The following is a 21,583-nucleotide window of genomic DNA, read 5'->3' as shown; positions in this document are numbered from 1 at the left end:
TAAGAACCAATGCATTTTAATCCTAGCCCTAATATTAACATATAATTGTGTGATTTCTAATTATAATACGGTATTACCTTCTACGTTCAATAGTTTTATCCAGAAACCCAAGCATTTCAAAATAAACATATTTTTTTTTCTTCGTAGCAGCTGAACCGGAAAGGAAGTTCTTTTTTTTTTCTTTTTTATAGTAGTCTTTAACATTCTTCCACTTTTTTTGTAAATCATCAACTATATAAACAATAATATTATAATATATTACTGTAACATGTACCTATGTTGTAACCACAAAACTTTTGACGTTTTTAATGTATTTTCAAATACAATTTTTAGATTCTGAGCGGAGCGATAAATGTATTGATTTTACAATGATATATGTGTTTCTTTTCGCGTCTGTAATCACCGTTTGGACACAAAAATAAAAAAATATTTTTAAACAATCTACTTTTGGAAAACAGCTTTACAACAATTCGTTTAAAATTACCATCTTCGACTAACCTACCAAATACTGATGGCCGCGAATAAATCCCCGCGGAATAATCGCGTCGTGTAGCGGGTATTTTTTTTTCCGTGCGGGAAATTCCACTGTAATGTGTCCAGGAGTATTTAAATATATGAATTTCGATATCCGCAGGGGATTTCCGCTCCTCGGCGGATACCAAAATAAATCCTAAACACGTTATTTTGGGTTATCCATGTCATATTTGTAGCGGAAATTCTTAGCGGAATCAGTATTTGGTAGGTTAGTCGAAGATGGTAATTTTAACGAATTGTTGTAAAGCTGTTTTCCAAAAGTAGATATGTTTTAAAAAATATTTGTATCTCCTTCACGGCCATAAGACCCTACATCCACAATTGTAAAACAATAATTAGCATCAACAACTGCCATTAGGACAATTGAAAAAAAACTTTTTGTAACAAAAATAATTTGAGCCACTATGTTGAGGAGAAACTATGCGTATATGCTTCCCATCGACTGCACAAATACAATTTGAGAAATTTAACTTCTGAGAAAAAAACTTTTGAAATTTCGATCCTTTAGAGATTGTCGGTGTGGGCATTTCAATGGGTTGTAAAACTTTCCATATTTGAATACATGTAATTTTTTATTATTTGACTGATAGTAGTTCTACCCATTTTAAATTGATGCTGTAAAAGATAAAAAACGAGAGTCCGGTAACTAAATAACTATAAAAAAAATGAAGTTATTTATTATAAATATATTATAATATTCTTAATATTCGTAAGTTAAATAAATTACAGCAAAATATTATAAAAAAGTAATTATTTTACTACTGGTAATAGGGTGGATTAAATACTTTTTTTTCGACAAACATTGTGTACATTTCATTGTGTGTATAAATATAATAATTAGGGCTGGGATTTAAATGCCTAAAAATATCAAAAAATGCCTTTTATCAATGCATTTAACATGTAAAATTGTGTAGGCACGTTTATAAATGTATTTTATGTATTTTCAATATTTTTCAACTGCTATTATATGAACTTATGAGGAACCTTGTTTAAAATATTCAAGCTTTTTGACCCAAGCGAATACAATTTTATTGACATTTATAGAAGGAAAAACTAAAAAAATTGAAAATTGAAAATGTCCATAATAACATGAAAAGAGTCAAAAATTAATATTTGAACATTTTATCATGTATAGGAAATGATAAAATATACATTTTATGAAAATTTCAAATACCTAAGATTAATATTTTTTTATAGATTTTATAGATTTTTAAGATTATTATTTTTTTTTAATGGATGGTGTTAAATTTGAATTCAATGATATAATATCATTGTATAGAGAAAAACGATTCTGAGCGGAAAACGGTCAGTCAGCCTATGATTTTACCAAGTATATTTGATGATATTTTTGTGAATAAAGTAATTTATATATAACCTATTTACGTAGAGCCTTGTTTTAAATTTTCAATCCTTAGCCATAAAAGTTAAACATTTTATACATTTTTAACTACAAAGTAATTAATAAATTATAAATTTGATAAATGTTGTCAACAATTTTATGGTGTATAGAAAATGCTAATATAATCATTCAGTCAAAATTTCATGTCCCTACGGTCATTTGTTTTAGAGTTACACCAAAAACCAAAATCGATTTTCTCGAAAACAGATTTTGCGTAAAATCCCGTTTTTCCTTAATTTTTCTTTTGTTTTTCACGTCGCTTGTGAAAACTACTGGGAAATTTTTACTTTTGACCCCCCCAAAGTACCAACTAGATTCACTTTCCTATCAGAAAAATTACTATTGAAGAAAATCCAAGCACTTTTACTGTCCTAAAAGGTGATGACAGACACAAAAATAAAAAAAAAAATAAAAAAAAAAATAAAAAAAAAACACACATCATTGTAAAATCAATACATTCATCGCTCCGCTAAGAATCTAAAATTGAAGAATTATTTTGACTACTTATCGTGTACACACACACACAAAATAACACATCATTTTTAAAACTCTATGACGATAAAAAACAACATTTTATTTAATTATTTATTATTTTATAATATGAATAAAAAAACATTTATAATTCATTTTTTAGTAGTCAACATCAATGTAACAAGCTGATTGATTTGAAGCATCTGGTGGACTAGGAGAAAATAAGTTAGAATAATTATTATGATTGGAAGAATTTGTAGTTATGTTTTGATGTATATTCGGGACGGTGTTGGATATGTATGGTGTTTGGTGTTAAATAGGCATCTGGTTTTGGAAAGTACTTTGGTTGTAGTTATTAGAGACATTGGTTTGAACAGGATATGGATACTGGTTCATTACATTATTAGTTGAAGGTAAATTCCGATTAGTTTGAAAATTAATGTTTTTTAGCATTTGCATTATTTGAATTTTAAAATCAAATTTTTTATCACTTGGCATTTTTTTTAATGTTGGAAGAAGGGATAGTAAAAATAATTTATCTTCATCCAAATCTTTGTTTTCGTTGCTAATTTTTCTTTTAGATAAAATTTCAACCACACTTTTTTGAAAATCAGTCATTTTTTGTTTACGAGGTTGAGTTGTTGTTTTTGACTTGGATAATACCTCATTTTCCAGAGGATCAGATTCGACTGTTTCATTATCGATATTATCATGCAGGTTATCAATAATGCTTTCGTTTGAGATTACGTTGCTTATAGTACTGTTAAAAAAAATAAAAATTCAGTTAAATAACTTAATAACAGTAAAATACACTGAACTGAGATATTATATTTGGAGCCAGCGTGACAAATTTAAAAATGTGGGTATACTGTATAGTATAAACTATAATATACTATACACTATACTGTAAATTTATTTTTTAAATATGTATATCGTATGTGCTTACTTTTATTTTAAAATTCAATATAATATTTCCAATTAAAAAAATCTCCGAAAAATAACTCGAATAAAATGTTTTTTACATTACTTACAATTTATTCGTATCTAGTACATTATTAACTATAAAAATAAATACATTTAAAAAGAACCAATGCACTCATTTTGTTGTTAATCAAAAAATATTAATCTTAGGTATTTGAAATTTTCATAAAATGTATATTTTATCATTTCCTATACATGATTTATTAAATTTTCACGCTGTTTGACCCCCCAAAGTACCAACTAGATTCACATTCCTATCAGAAAAGTTACTATTGAAGAAAATCAAGCACTTTTACTGTCCTAAAATGTGATGACAGACACAAAAATAAAAAAAAAAACACTGTGTATATCGTATGTGCTAACTTTTATTTTAAAATTCAATATAATATTTCCAATTAAAAAAATCCCCGAAAAATAACTCGAATAAAAATGTTTTAGATTCTGAGCGAAGCGATGAATGTATTGATTTTACAATGATGTGTGTTTTTTTTTTTTATTTTTGTGTCTGTCATCACATTTTAGGACAGTAAAAGTGCTTGATTTTCTTCAATAGTAACTTTTCTGATAGGAATGTGAATCTAGTTGGTACTTTGGGGGGTCAAACAGCGTGAAAATTTAATATAAGGCTCCTGATATATCGTTCTAATAGCAGTTGAAAAATATTAAAAATACATAGGCACAATTTTTTTTTATAAGCATTTAAAGTTCAAATGTTGACAACTTTTATCAAATTTATAATTTATTAATTATTTTGTGGTTAAAAATTTATAAATTTATACATTTTTAACTTTTATGGCTAAGGATTGAAAATTTAAAACAAGGCTCCACGTAAATAGGTTATATATAAATTACTTTATTCACAATAATATCATCAAATATACTTGGTAAAATCATAGGCTGACTGACCGTTTTCGCTCAGAATCGTTTTTCTTATACAATGATATTATATCATTGAATTCAAATTTAACACCATCCATTAAAGTGACCCACTTGTAATCTACTGTACAGCAGAGCGACATCCACTTATCCACCTTTTTTTACATTACTTACAATTTATTCGTATCTAGTACATTATTAATTATAAAAATAAATACATTTAAAAAGAACCAATGCATTTTAATCCTAGCCCTAATATTAACATATTATTGTGTGATTTCTAATTATAATACGGTATTACCTTCTACGTTCAATAGTTTTATCCAGAAACCCAAGCATTTCAAAATAAACATATTTTTTTTTCTTCGTAGCAGCTGAACCGGAAGGAAGTTCTTTTTTTTCTTTTTTATAGTAGTCTTTAACATTCTTCCACTTTTTTTGTAAATCATCAACTATATAAACAATAATATTATAATATATTACTGTAACATGTACCTATGTTGTAACCACAAAACTTTTGACGTTTTTTATGTATTTTCAAATACAATTTTTAGATTCTGAGCGGAGCGATAAATGTATTGATTTTACAATGATATATGTGTTTCTTTTTCGCGTCTGTAATCACCGTTTGGACACAAAAATAAAAAAATATTTTTAAACAATCTACTTTTGGAAAACAGCTTTACAACAATTCGTTAAAATTACCATCTTCGACTAACCTACCAAATACTGATGGCCGCGAATAAATCCCGCGGAATAATCGCGTCGTGTAGCGGTATTTTTTTTCCGTGCGGAAATTCCACTGTAATGTGTCCAGGAGTATTTAAATATATGAATTTCGATATCCGCAGGGATTTCCGCTCCTCGGCGGATACCAAAATAAATCCTAACACGTTATTTTGGGTTATCCATGTCATATTTGTAGCGGAAATTCTTAGCGGAATCAGTATTTGGTAGGTTAGTCGAAGATGGTAATTTTAACGAATTGTTGTAAAGCTGTTTTCCAAAAGTAGATTGTTTAAAAATATTTGTATCTCCTTCACGGCCATAAGACCCTACATCCACAATTGTAAAACAATAATTAGCATCAACAACTGCCATTAGGACAATTGAAAAAAACTTTTTGTAACAAAAATAATTTGAGCCACTATGTTGAGGAGAAACTATGCGTATATGCTTCCCATCGACTGCACAAATACAATTTGAGAAATTTAACTTCTGAGAAAAAAACTTTTGAAATTTCGATCCATTTAGAGATTGTCGGTGTGGGCATTTCAATGGGTTGTAAAACTTTCCATATTTGAATACATGTATTTTTTATTATTTGACTGATAGTAGTTCTACCCATTTTAAATTGATGCTGTAAAGATAAAAAACGAGATCCGGTAACTAAATAACTATAAAAAAAATGAAGTTATTTATTATAAATATATTATAATATTCTTAATATTCGTAAGTTAAATAAATTACAGCAAAATATTATAAAAAAGTAATTATTTTACTACTGGTAATAGGGTGGATTAAATACTTTTTTCGACAAAACATTGTGTACATTTCATTGTGTGTATAAAATATAATAATTAGGGCTGGGATTTAAATGCCCTAAAAATATCAAAAAAATGCCCTTTTATCAAATGCATTTAACATGTAAAATTGTGTAGGCACGTTTATAAATGTATTTTATGTATTTTCAATATTTTTCAACTGCTATTATATGAACTTATGAGGAACCTTGTTTAAAATATTCAAGCTTTTTGACCCAACGAATACAATTTTATTGACATTTATAGAAGGAAAAACTAAAAAAATTGAAAATTGAAAATGTCCATAAATAACATGAAAAGAGTCAAAAATTAATATTTTGAACATTTTATCATGTATAGGAAATGATAAAATATACATTTTATGAAAATTTCAAATACCTAAGATTAATATTTTTTGATTAACAACAAAATGAGTGCATTGGTTCTTTTTAAATGTATTTATTTTTATAGTTAATAATGTACTAGATACGAATAAATTGTAAGTAATGTAAAAAACATTTTAATCGAGTTATTTTTCGGAGATTTTTTTAATTGGAAATATTATATTGAATTTTAAAATAAAAGTAAGCACATACGATATACATATTTAAAAAATAAATTTACAGTATAGTGTATAGTATATTATAGTTTATACTATACAGTATACCCACATTTTTAAATTTGTCACGCTGGCTCCAAATATAATATCTCAGTTCAGTGTATTTTACTGTTATTAAGTTATTTAACTGAATTTTTATTTTTTTTAACAGTACTATAAGCAACGTAATCTCAAACGAAAGCATTATTGATAACCTGCATGATAATATCGATAATGAAACAGTCGAATCTGATCCTCTGGAAAATGAGGTATTATCCAAGTCAAAAACAACAATTCAACCTCGTAAACAAAAAATGACTGATTTTCAAAAAAGTGTGGTTGAAATTTTATCTAAAAGAAAAATTAGCAACGAAAACGAAGATTTGGATGAAGATAAATTATTTTTACTATCCCTTCTTCCAACATTAAAAAAAATGCCAAGTGATAAAAAATTTGATTTTAAAATTCAAATAATGCAAATGCTAAAAAACATTAATTTTCAAACTAATCGGAATTTACCTTCAACTAATAATGTAATGAACCAGTATCCATATCCTGTTCAAACCAATGTCTCTAATAACTACAACCAAAGTACTTTCCAAAACCAGATGCCTATTCAACACCAAACACCATACATATCCAACACCGTCCCGAATATACATCAAAACATAACTACAAATTCTTCCAATCATAATAATTATTCTAACTTATTTTCTCCTAGTCCACCAGATGCTTCAAATCAATCAGCTTGTTACATTGATGTTGACTACTAAAAAATGAATTATAAATGTTTTTTTATTCATATTGTAAAATAATAAATAATTAAATAAAATGTTGTTTTTTATCGTCATAGAATTTTAAAAATGATGTGTTATTTTGTGTGTGTGTGTGTACACGATAAGTAGTCAAAATAATTCTTCAATTTTAAAATGTACTTTGGGGGGTCAAACAGCGTGAAAATTTAATAAATCATGTATAGGAAATGATAAAATATACATTTTATGAAAATTTCAAATACCTAAGATTAATATTTTTTGATTAACAACAAAATGAGTGCATTGGTTCTTTTTAAATGTATTTATTTTTATAGTTAATAATGTACTAGATACGAATAAATTGTAAGTAATGTAAAAAACATTTTATTCGAGTTATTTTTCGGAGATTTTTTTAATTGGAAATATTATATTGAATTTTAAAATAAAAGTAAGCACATACGATATACATATTTAAAAAATAAATTTACAGTATAGTGTATAGTATATTATAGTTTATACTATACAGTATACCCACATTTTTAAATTTGTCACGCTGGCTCCAAATATAATATCTCAGTTCAGTGTATTTTACTGTTATTAAGTTATTTAACTGAATTTTTATTTTTTTTAACAGTACTATAAGCAACGTAATCTCAAACGAAAGCATTATTGATAACCTGCATGATAATATCGATAATGAAACAGTCGAATCTGATCCTCTGGAAAATGAGGTATTATACAAGTCAAAAACAACAATTCAACCTCGTAAACAAAAAATAACTGATTTTCAAAAAAGTGTGGTTGAAATTTTATCTAAAAGAAAAATTAGCAACGAAAACGAAGATTTGGATGAAGATAAATTATTTTTACTATCCCTTCTTCCAACATTAAAAAAAATGCCAAGTGATAAAAAATTTGATTTTAAAATTCAAATAATGCAAATGCTAAAAAACATTAATTTTCAAACTAATCGGAATTTACCTTCAACTAATAATGTAATGAACCAGTATCCATATCCTGTTCAAACCAATGTCTCTAATAACTACAACCAAAGTACTTTCCAAAACCAGATGCCTATTCAACACCAAACACCATACATATCCAACACCGTCCCGAATATACATCAAAACATAACTACAAATTCTTCCAATCATAATAATTATTCTAACTTATTTTCTCCTAGTCCACCAGATGCTTCAAATCAATCAGCTAGTTACATTGATGTTGACTACTAAAAAATGAATTATAAATGTTTTATTATTCATATTATAAAATAATAAATAATTAAATAAAATGTTGTTTTTTATCGTCATAGAATTTTAAAAATGATGTGTTATTTTGTGTGTGTGTGTGTACACGATAAGTAGTCAAAATAATTCTTCAATTTTAGATTCTGAGCGAAGCGATGAATGTATTGATTTTACAATGATGTGTGTTTTTTTTTTATTTTTTTTTTTTATTTTTGTGTCTGTCATCACCTTTTAGGACAGTAAAAGTGCTTGGATTTTCTTCAATAGTAACTTTTCTGATAGGAATGTGAATCTAGTTGGTACTTTGGGGGGTCAAACAGCGTGAAAATTTAATAAATCATGTATAGGAAATGATAAAATATACATTTTATGAAAATTTCAAATACCTAAGATTAATATTTTTTGATTAACAACAAAATGAGTGCATTGGTTCTTTTTAAATGTATTTATTTTTATAGTTAATAATGTACTAGATACGAATAAATTGTAAGTAATGTAAAAAACATTTTATTCGAGTTATTTTTCGGAGATTTTTTTAATTGGAAATATTATATTGAATTTTAAAATAAAAGTAAGCACATACGATATACATATTTAAAAAATAAATTTACAGTATAGTGTATAGTATATTATAGTTTATACTATACAGTATACCCACATTTTTAAATTTGTCACGCTGGCTCCAAATATAATATCTCAGTTCAGCGTATTTTACTGTTATTAAGTTATTTAACTGAATTTTTATTTTTTTTAACAGTACTATAAGCAACGTAATCTCAAACGAAAGCATTATTGATAACCTGCATGATAATATCGATAATGAAACAGTCGAATCTGATCCTCTGGAAAATGAGGTATTATCCAAGTCAAAAACAACAATTCAACCTCGTAAACAAAAAATGACTGATTTTCAAAAAAGTGTGGTTGAAATTTTATCTAAAAGAAAAATTAGCAACGAAAACGAAGATTTGGATGAAGATAAATTATTTTTACTATCCCTTCTTCCAACATTAAAAAAAATGCCAAGTGATAAAAAATTTGATTTTAAAATTCAAATAATGCAAATGCTAAAAAACATTAATTTTCAAACTAATCGGAATTTACCTTCAACTAATAATGTAATGAACCAGTATCCATATCCTGTTCAAACCAATGTCTCTAATAACTACAACCAAAGTACTTTCCAAAACCAGATGCCTATTCAACACCAAACACCATACATATCCAACACCGTCCCGAATATACATCAAAACATAACTACAAATTCTTCCAATCATAATAATTATTCTAACTTATTTTCTCCTAGACCACCAGATGCTTCAAATCAATCAGCTTGTTACATTGATGTTGACTACTAAAAAATGAATTATAAATGTTTTTTTTATTCATATTGTAAAATAATAAATAATTAAATAAAATGTTGTTTTTTATCGTCATAGAATTTTAAAAATGATGTGTTATTTTGTGTGTGTGTGTGTACACGATAAGTAGTCAAAATAATTCTTCAATTTTAGATTCTGAGCGAAGCGATGAATGTATTGATTTTACAATGATGTGTGTTTTTTTTTATTTTTTTTTTTTATTTTTGTGTCTGTCATCACCTTTTAGGACAGTAAAAGTGCTTGGATTTTCTTCAATAGTAACTTTTCTGATAGGAAAGTGAATCTAGTTGGTACTTTGGGGGGTCAAAAGTAAAAATTTCCCAGTAGTTTTCACAAGCGACGTGAAAAACAAAAGAAAAATTAAGGAAAAACGGGATTTTACGCAAAATCTGTTTTCGAGAAAATCGATTTTGGTTTTTGGTGTAACTCTAAAACAAATGACCGTAGGGACATGAAATTTTGACTGAATGATTATATTAGCATTTTCTATACACCATAAAATTGTTGACAACATTTATCAAATTTATAATTTATTAATTACTTTGTAGTTAAAAATGTATAAAATGTTTAACTTTTATGGCTAAGGATTGAAAATTTAAAACAAGGCTCCACGTAAATAGGTTATATATAAATTACTTTATTCACAATAATATCATCAAATATACTTGGTAAAATCATAGGCTGACTGACCGTTTTCGCTCAGAATCGTTTTTCTTATACAATGATATTATATCATTGAATTCAAATTTAACACCATCCATTAAAGTGACCCACTTGTAACCTACTGTACAGCAGAGCGACATCCACTTTTTTAAATATGTATATCGTATGTGCTAACTTTTATTTTAAAATTCAATATAATATTTCCAATTAAAAAAATCCCCGAAAAATAACTCGAATAAAAATGTTTTAGATTCTGAGCGAAGCGATGAATGTATTGATTTTACAATGATGTGTGTTTTTTTTTTATTTTTTTTTTTTATTTTTGTGTCTGTCATCACCTTTTAGGACAGTAAAAGTGCTTGGATTTTCTTCAATAGTAACTTTTCTGATAGGAAAGTGAATCTAGTTGGTACTTTGGGGGGAACAAAAGTAAAAATTTCCCAGTAGTTTTCACAAGCGACGTGAAAAACAAAAGAATAATTAAGGAAAAACGGGATTTTACGCAAAATCTGTTTTCGAGAAAATCGATTTTGGTTTTTGGTGTAACTCTAAAACAAATGACCGTAGGGTCATGAAATTTTGACTGAATGATTATATTAGCATTTTCTATACACCATAAAATTTTGAAAATATTTTGACTCTTCTTGAGCTGTTTACGACCATTGTCAGTTTTCAATTTTTTTAGTTTTTTTTTCTATATATATCAATAAAATTTTATCTGTTGAGTAAAAAAGCTTGAGAATTTAATAAAAGGCTCCTAGGTTATTGTTTCAAAGGCAGATGAAAAAAATTAAAAATCCTTAGTCACAGTTTTTATTTATAAGCATTTAAAGTTCAAATTTTGACAAAATACGGAAAAATCACGAAAAATAGCAAATTATTTTGAGTTGAGAATTCATAAAAATTTTTCTTTTTAAATCTAAGATTTGAAAATGTAATATAAGATTACTCATAAGTTTGTCCACCTTTATCAAAAAAAATAGAAGAAACTTAAATTAAATTTTTAGGAGCGTCTGAAATTTATATTTTTACAACATTTGATATTTACTCGATTTCTCATGTAACAATTTTCTTATTTTATTGTCATTAAAAAACGAATGACTGTAGATACTTGAAAATTTCACTGAATGTTTATATTAGCATTTTCTATACACCATAACATTTTGAAAATATTTTGACTCTTTTTGAGCTGTTTACGGATTTTGTCAGTTTTCAATTTTTTTAGTTTTTTTTTCTATAAATATCAATAAATTTTTATTTGTTGGGTAAAAAAGCGTGAAAATTTAATATAAGGCTCCTGATATATCGTTCTAATAGCAGTTGAAAAATATTACAAATACATAGGCACAATTTTTTTTTATAAACATTTAAAGTTCAAATGTTGACAACATTTATCAAATTTATAATTTATTAATTACTTTGTAGTTAAAAATGTATAAAATGTTTAACTTTTATGGCTAAGGATTGAAAATTTAAAACAAGGCTCCACGTAAATAGGTTATATATAAATTACTTTATTCACAATAATATCATCAAATATACTTGGTAAAATCATAGGCTGACTGACCGTTTTCGCTCAGAATCGTTTTTCTTATACAATGATATTATATCATTGAATTCAAATTTAACACCATCCATTAAAGTGACCCACTTGTAACCTACTGTACAGCAGAGCGACATCCACTTTTTTAAATATGTATATCGTATGTGCTAACTTTTATTTTAAAATTCAATATAATATTTCCAATTAAAAAAATCCCCGAAAAATAACTCGAATAAAAATGTTTTAGATTCTGAGCGAAGCGATGAATGTATTGATTTTACAATGATGTGTGTTTTTTTTTTTATTTTTGTGTCTGTCATCACATTTTAGGACAGTAAAAGTGCTTGATTTTCTTCAATAGTAACTTTTCTGATAGGAATGTGAATCTAGTTGGTACTTTGGGGGGTCAAACAGCGTGAAAATTTAATAAATCATGTATAGGAAATGATAAAATATACATTTTATGAAAATTTCAAATACCTAAGATTAATATTTTTTGATTAACAACAAAATGAGTGCATTGGTTCTTTTTAAATGTATTTATTTTTATAGTTAATAATGTACTAGATACGAATAAATTGTAAGTAATGTAAAAAACATTTTATTCGAGTTATTTTTCGGAGATTTTTTTAATTGGAAATATTATATTGAATTTTAAAATAAAAGTAAGCACATACGATATACATATTTAAAAAATAAATTTACAGTATAGTGTATAGTATATTATAGTTTATACTATACAGTATACCCACATTTTTAAATTTGTCACGCTGGCTCCAAATATAATATCTCAGTTCAGTGTGTTTTACTGTTATTAAGTTATTTAACTGAATTTTTATTTTTTTTAACAGTACTATAAGCAACGTAATCTCAAACGAAAGCATTATTGATAACCTGCATGATAATATCGATAATGAAACAGTCGAATCTGATCCTCTGGAAAATGAGGTATTATCCAAGTCAAAAACAACAATTCAACCTCGTAAACAAAAAATGACTGATTTTCAAAAAAGTGTGGTTGAAATTTTATCTAAAAGAAAAATTAGCAACGAAAACGAAGATTTGGATGAAGATAAATTATTTTTACTATCCCTTCTTCCAACATTAAAAAAAATGCCAAGTGATAAAAAATTTGATTTTAAAATTCAAATAATGCAAATGCTAAAAAACATTAATTTTCAAACTAATCGGAATTTACCTTCAACTAATAATGTAATGAACCAGTATCCATATCCTGTTCAAACCAATGTCTCTAATAACTACAACCAAAGTACTTTCCAAAACCAGATGCCTATTCAACACCAAACACCATACATATCCAACACCGTCCCGAATATACATCAAAACATAACTACAAATTCTTCCAATCATAATAATTATTCTAACTTATTTTCTCCTAGACCACCAGATGCTTCAAATCAATCAGCTTGTTACATTGATGTTGACTACTAAAAAATGAATTATAAATGTTTTTTTATTCATATTGTAAAATAATAAATAATTAAATAAAATGTTGTTTTTTATCGTCATAGAATTTTAAAAATGATGTGTTATTTTGTGTGTGTGTGTGTACACGATAAGTAGTCAAAATAATTCTTCAATTTAAAAATGTACTTTGGGGGGTCAAACAGCGTGAAAATTTAGTAAATCATGTATAGGAAATGATAAAATATACATTTTATGAAAATTTCAAATACCTAAGATTAATATTTTTTGATTAACAACAAAATGAGTGCATTGGTTCTTTTTAAATGTATTTATTTTTATAGTTAATAATGTACTAGATACGAATAAATTGTAAGTAATGTAAAAAACATTTTATTCGAGTTATTTTTCGGAGATTTTTTTAATTGGAAATATTATATTGAATTTTAAAATAAAAGTAAGCACATACGATATACATATTTAAAAAATAAATTTACAGTATGGTGTATAGTATATTATAGTTTCTACTATACAGTATACCCACATTTTTAAATTTGTCACGCTGGCTCCAAATATAATATCTCAGTTCAGTGTATTTTACTGTTATTAAGTTATTTAACTGAATTTTTATTTTTTTTAACAGTACTATAAGCAACGTAATCTCAAACGAAAGCATTATTGATAACCTGCATGATAATATCGATAATGAAACAGTCGAATCTGATCCTCTGGAAAATGAGGTATTATCCAAGTCAAAAACAACAATTCAACCTCGTAAACAAAAAATGACTGATTTTCAAAAAAGTGTGGTTGAAATTTTATCTAAAAGAAAAATTAGCAACGAAAACGAAGATTTGGATGAAGATAAATTATTTTTACTATCCCTTCTTCCAACATTAAAAAAAATGCCAAGTGATAAAAAATTTGATTTTAAAATTCAAATAATGCAAATGCTAAAAAACATTAATTTTCAAACTAATCGGAATTTACCTTCAACTAATAATGTAATGAACCAGTATCCATATCCTGTTCAAACCAATGTCTCTAATAACTACAACCAAAGTACTTTCCAAAACCAGATGCCTATTCAACACCAAACACCATACATATCCAACACCGTCCCGAATATACATCAAAACATAACTACAAATTCTTCCAATCATAATAATTATTCTAACTTATTTTCTCCTAGACCACCAGATGCTTCAAATCAATCAGCTTGTTACATTGATGTTGACTCCTAAAAAATGAATTATAAATGTTTTTTTATTCATATTGTAAAATAATAAATAATTAAATAAAATGTTGTTTTTATCGTCATAGAATTTTAAAAATGATGTGTTATTTTGTGTGTGTGTGTGTACACGATAAGTAGTCAAAATAATTCTTCAATTTTAAAATGTACTTTGGGGGGTCAAACAGCGTGAAAATTTAATAAATCATGTATAGGAAATGATAAAATATACATTTTATGAAAATTTCAAATACCTAAGATTAATATTTTTTGATTAACAACAAAATGAGTGCATTGGTTCTTTTTAAATGTATTTATTTTTATAGTTAATAATGTACTAGATACGAATAAATTGTAAGTAATGTAAAAAACATTTTATTCGAGTTATTTTTCGGAGATTTTTTTAATTGGAAATATAATATTGAATTTTAAAATAAAAGTAAGCACATACGATATACATATTTAAAAAATAAATTTACAGTATAGTGTATAGTATATTATAGTTTATACTATACAGTATACCCACATTTTTAAATTTGTCACGCTGGCTCCAAATATAATATCTCAGTTCAGTGTGTTTTACTGTTATTAAGTTATTTAACTGAATTTTTATTTTTTTTAACAGTACTATAAGCAACGTAATCTCAAACGAAAGCATTATTGATAACCTGCATGATAATATCGATAATGAAACAGTCGAATCTGATCCTCTGGAAAATGAGGTATTATCCAAGTCAAAAACAACAATTCAACCTCGTAAACAAAAAATGACTGATTTTCAAAAAAGTGTGGTTGAAATTTTATCTAAAAGAAAAATTAGCAACGAAAACGAAGATTTGGATGAAGATAAATTATTTTTACTATCCCTTCTTCCAACATTAAAAAAAATGCCAAGTGATAAAAAATTTGATTTTAAAATTCAAATAATGCAAATGCTAAAAAACATTAATTTTCAAACTAATCGGAATTTACCTTCAACTAATAATGTAATGAACCAGTATCCATATCCTGTTCAAACCAATGTTGTAACGGAACAAATATACACTATACTAAAACGGCCATTATCATGGCCAACACATATCACTATAGGGAGGGAAACACGAGACCGTTGATAAAGATTCATTTTTGTCGATGGAAAACGACATCTTGACAACCAGGCAACTATCGGAACGAGGACAGGTTGACTTACCTAACCATGGGTCGACAGCCAATCAGAAACCGGAATACATTGGGGAACGGGTATATATACTGGTGCGTTACCCAATAAACTTCACTATCAGCAACACACACACTACACACATCAACGTTCAGTTCACATCCGAGCAAGACGTCCTCTGCAAACTACTCTACAGCCAGCCCTTCTCAACGCTTCAACAGGGCAACAGCGCCCACGGTTCACACCACGAACCTACAACCTCAAAACAGCCGTTCTCACTGCTTCAACAGGGCTCCAGCGCCCACGGTTCACACCACGAACCTTCAACTCAAAACAGCCGTTTTCACAGCTCTTCAACAGGGCACCAGCGCCCAAGGTAAGCCGTCGCGAAAGCGACGGGTATCCACCTCCCACCGTTTATCTGTCGAGGGGCCACGCCCTCTCATTGCCGCAGAATCCCATCCCTGACCAAACCAAACCCCCCTAAACCCACCCGTCACACCACCAGAAAATCGCTCTTTTCAGAGCTACAGTGTTAAACCCCAAGCTTGTTACGGTCTTGCCATGGGCAAAACAGCTAACAAGCGGAAGGGCCCCGCGCATACACCCGGGACTTCCAAGAAGGGACGTCCACGTGCCTCACCATCACCACCATCCACCATCCTAAAAGGTCCACAGAGGGATTCCCCCCCCCTCTCCAACTCCGTCGACCGACTCATCAATATCAATGTCGTCAAACTGCTGCTCCTCTTCCGACACCGAGTCAAACAAATCCGCCCAAAACTCCGCCCCGACTACTAAACCTCCACCAGCCAAAACATCCGAACAACAAACCCCGACATCAGCCAAACCCAAGCAAATCAGGCCACCCCCCTTAATCTTAAACTCTGCGTCCTGGCGAAAAATCGCACCAACCATTTACAAACTTCCGAACTTCACTCCATCGGCAATTACAGCCAAAACCACATCCAATGGACAAATAACCGTCCAAACTACCGACCCCACCCACTTCCGACAAATTCAGAAAGTCCTAGTTGACAGCAAAACTGAATTCCATACCTTCAGCCTCCCTGAAGATCGTTCCCTTAAGGTCGTTCTAAAGGGCATACCGATCGACATCACCACTGACGATCTAAAATCCGAACTAGAAACCCTAAACTTCCAAACAAAATACATCCGCCGTTTCGGTACTCCCGAAAAACCGATGCCCATGTGCCTCGTACACATTGCGGCAACCCCGAACGCCAAGGATATCTTCCTTCTCAACTCCCTATTTTATCTTACGATTTCGGTAGAAGCCCTTAAACCTTCCGGCCCGGCACAATGTTTTTCGTGCCAACGTTTTGGACACGGTTCCCGTAACTGTGGCCACCCACCCAGATGCGTCAAGTGCGCAGGAAATCACTTGGCATCTGAATGCCAAAAAACTCCCGAGCAAACCCCGACATGCTGCAATTGCGGCGGGCCTCATACGGCTAATTTCCGCGGCTGCCCACATCTCTTGACGATAAAACCCAAAATCGCACCACCAACAACCAAACCTCAAACCCTGCCGCCGACAACTCAATCTTTTACACCACCCCCGCCCCCACCAACAACTACAATAAAACCCCAAACCCGCTCGTACGCTGCAGCCACCACCGGCCAAGCGCCCCCACCACCACCACCACCACCACCACCAAAACCGACCAGTCCCGAAGCCCCACAAATTAACCTGTCCTTCATTTTAAACCTCCTGACCAACCTCTTAACAGCCATAGTAAACAACCAGGACCCCAAAACCCTGATACAAACAGCAATACAATCATTCTTAACCATACTATCCCCCCAAAATGGATAACTTAAAAATTCTATTTTGGAACTCAAACGGCATTAACCACAAACTTGACGAACTGCGCTCTTTAGCACTAAAAGTGAAAACCGACATAATCCTACTTAACGAAACCCACCTAAAACCCTCTGCCAGACTTCACATTCCTAACTTTTTTACGTACAGGAACGACCTGCTGCCCGTGCGGGGCTCGCCCGCCCACGGAGGCACGGCCGTTCTCGTCAACCGACGTATCGTCCACCAACCAGTTACCCTAAACACAACCATCCAAACCTCTTCCATCCTCGTACAACTCAACGGCCACGAAGTACTTATTTCAGCCGTATACAAACCACCCGGAACCCTACTAACAACAAACGACCTCGACCTTTTGACAAAGAGTGCCGAATGGCAAATTTCGGCAGGCGACTTCAACGCCAAACATCCGCTGTGGTATAGCCACACGACTAACGCTGCCGGCCGTGTCCTCTTTGACCACGCACAACAATCGGACTACTCTGTAACTGCTCCCTCTTCTCCCACACATTTCCCGACATGCACACGATACAGACCTGACATACTCGACATCGCCCTCGTACGACTACCCTATCAAACCCAAATCACTAACCTCAACGAACTATCTTCCGACCACAACCCCGTTCTTCTAGATACACTCTGCACTCCGATCTCTTCTTCTCCACCGGTTACGAATCGGTTTATTAACTGGAAAAAATACACGACAACTCTCACGAACTTACCGAACTCAACCACTCAACCGACCAACGACCGTGAGTCTATCGACCTGGCAATCGAAAACCTCACAAAACATATCCAACAAGCGGTTGAATCCAGCGTATACGCACCGACACGCAAACACCCGTCCACTGTAGTACCAGACTACATTAAACTGGAAATACAAGACAAAAACCGTATACGCCGCGAATGGCAAATAAACCGCGACCCGACAATTAAACGACAACTAAACGCCAAAATATCTCTCATACGTACCTTACTCGCAACGCACAACACTGACCAATGGGACATCTTTCTTAACTCACTAGACCACCAAGACGGTTCAATATACAAACTCAACAAATGTCTCTTACACAAACGTCCAGCATCTCACCCACTAACCGGCCCCGACGGCCTAGTTTTTCCGGCCAACGAACGAGCAGAGCTGATAGCCGACTCGCTCGAACGTCAATTTCAAACAAACCCCGGCCCCGACTTACCAGACGTAACCGCTCACTCCCAGTACCTACAAGGCCTTGACATCACCCGATCTAACCTCTTTACCACTCCCGGCCAGATACAAGACATAATTCGCAACCTTCGCAAAAAGAAAGCCCCAGGTGACGACCTCATCACCAACACGGCTCTTAAATTCCTACCGAACAACGTTATACTGTCCCTTACTCGGATCATCAACAGCGCCTTCAGAATCTGCTACTTTCCCCTTGTCTGGAAAAAATCAGTCATCATCTCCATTCCCAAACCTGGCAAAGACCATAAACAACCCGAAAACTATAGACCAATCGCCCTCCTCTCCTCCCTGTCCAAAATTTACGAACGACTCATCCTCACCCACCTACAAGACAAACTCAAAAACAAAATCCGTCCCGAACAGTTCGCCTTCAGACCCGAACACTCGACCACACTACAACTGACCAAACTCACCCACCAACTGAGCGAAAACTTTAACAACGACTTAAACACTGCTTCCGTCTTCCTCGACGTGGAGAAAGCCTTCGACCGCGTCTGGCACGAAGGCCTACTCTACAAACTCTCCAAACTCAACATCTCGTTAGAAATCGTAAAAATCATCCAATCCTTTCTCACCGACCGTACTTTTACCACTAAAATCGAACACTCCTTCTCTACTACCAGACACGTACTCGCAGGAGTCCCTCAGGGCTCCTGTCTCTCACCGACGCTATACTTGACGTACATTAACGACATTCCAACGACTCCTAAAGCCAACCTCTCACTCTTCGCTGACGACACGATGTTCTTTACTAGTAACAAAAACCCCAAACGTGCAACCATACAACTACAACACCAACTCAACCTCGCGTCCAACTGGTTCCACAGGTGGCGAATCAAAATAAACCCGACCAAAACAGTAGGCGTCCTCTTCGGGCGTTCTAATACAACCCACATTCCACCTCTAACCATCCATAACCAACCCGTTAACTGGTCAAAACAGGCCAAATACTTAGGCGTTACGATTGGACGTAAACTTACATTCAACCAACACATTCAAGACATAACCAAAAAAGCTACCCGCGTCCGTAGTATGCTTTACCCCTTACTTAACCGTACTAGTCCCGTTCCGCTGAAAACAAAACTTAACATACTTAAACTCTACGTGACCCCTATACTTACATATGCTGGCTCTTCCTGGGCACCCTTTATCGGCCCCTCCCATTGGAGACGTATTGAATCCGTCCAAAACATCGGCATACGCACGATAACCGGTATGCCCACTATCGTTAGAAACTCGGCCCTTTTAAAATCAGCCAACTTCAAATCTATCCAAAATTCCATTTGCTCTCAATCAAAAACAATGTTCTACAAAAACTCTTTTTCCGAATACGATCATATCCGCCTCTTAGGTAAAACCCACTCCCCTCCAACCACCAAACGTTTACTCAAACCATACCCATTAAATTGGACTGACTAACAAACTGAACCTACCAATCAACCCCAAAATCCATCCACTAGTAGAGGCACAAGCCTGGAATAGTAAACGGCATAGCCACCCCTCTCAAAGCAAAGCAAAAATAAACTTCACTTCATTCAAAACCTTCAGACCTTCAACATCTCTAACAAGAACAAACCCGCAGGACCTGAAGCAGCACCAGCCGACGACGATCTTAGAACTGACCACGGCAGAAACGAGCTACCAAGCGCTCTCGCAGTCCCGACGACCACGAGCCACGACGATCCGGAAACCGACAACTGTGGAAACGAGCTACCAAACGCTCTTGCGATACCAACGACCAACGACGATCTACGAATAGCCTGCGGCGGACACGAGATATCAAGCTCTATCACGGTATCGACCGTAAGACTGTCGAGCACGCCGATCTCACAAGCAACGCCGTGACACCACCACAAGACCGTGGCGATATCACTCCTTCGGCATTGACGAGCAGTACCTCCGCCGAACTTATCCCGGTCGACGGCTAATACCGTCGGATTACCGTGGGAGCCAACAAAATCGTCCTTTTCAGGACGACCACACAGAATTCGACCCCTCAAGCGCGCCTGATACGGCCACGCTACCCGAACGAAGTTCATAGACCGAACGCCACTTTTATGAGCGGGCCCGGTAGATCAACTCCATTCTTTCCACTTAACTTGTAACTAATATATCATAACCATTCACATTATTGTACGGGAAACCGACGGCCGGGTGGCCCTCGAACCCCTTCCCCTTGTAAAACTTGTAAATAATTAATCATTCCATAGAAATATACAACAATCTTTTATACCAAAACCCGAAGAAGTTTTTTATTAAACAACGGTGCCACGTGAAGTACGTGCACCGTTTCAACTGGCGCCCAACTAGTGGCTCGAACCACGAACACAACATTTACAATGACGAGAAGCAAAAGGACTGCTCAGGCGAGTCCAGTACAGGAAACCACCAACAACAAGGTCGGTCGATTAGAAAACACGGTTCTTCGATTAGAAGAAATAATCGAGCAAATGCAAACAGTAATAGAACAGCAGAATAATAAATACGAAGAAGCAATTAATGGTTTGAAAACAACTTTGGAAGACACAAATCAAGAAGTTATGTCTTTAAGACAATTAATAAACGACACAGATACTAAAATTGCTATCGAGATAGCTAGGCGAGAAAGGGAGATTCAAAACATAAGAAACACAAAACCAGAAGAGCCAACAGTAAGACCTAGTACTATTGAGATGACGATGCCAACGTTTAGCGGGGAACAAAAAGATGAACACCCGAA

The 21,583-nt window shown here is 32.3% G+C and overlaps 1 protein-coding gene across 1 annotated transcript; it reads left to right on the top strand.

Annotated features, from left to right (window-relative positions):
- Positions 1-15,623: 15,623 nt before the first annotated feature.
- LOC132947616 (uncharacterized) lies at positions 15,624-20,813 on the top strand. Its single transcript, XM_061017902.1, has 4 exons — positions 15,624-15,659; positions 15,724-15,873; positions 15,915-16,166; positions 20,413-20,813. Exons 1-4 carry the CDS (start codon positions 15,624-15,626, stop codon positions 20,707-20,709), a joined length of 735 nt encoding a protein of 244 aa, XP_060873885.1. The 3' UTR covers positions 20,710-20,813.
- Positions 20,814-21,583: the final 770 nt, after the last annotated feature.

This window comes from Metopolophium dirhodum, chromosome 6 (assembly GCF_019925205.1).
Source record: "Metopolophium dirhodum isolate CAU chromosome 6, ASM1992520v1, whole genome shotgun sequence".
Lineage (NCBI taxonomy): Eukaryota > Metazoa > Arthropoda > Insecta > Hemiptera > Aphididae > Metopolophium > Metopolophium dirhodum.
The sequence above is the reverse complement of the archived record's forward strand: the minus strand, read 5'-3'. Positions and strand labels throughout refer to the sequence as shown.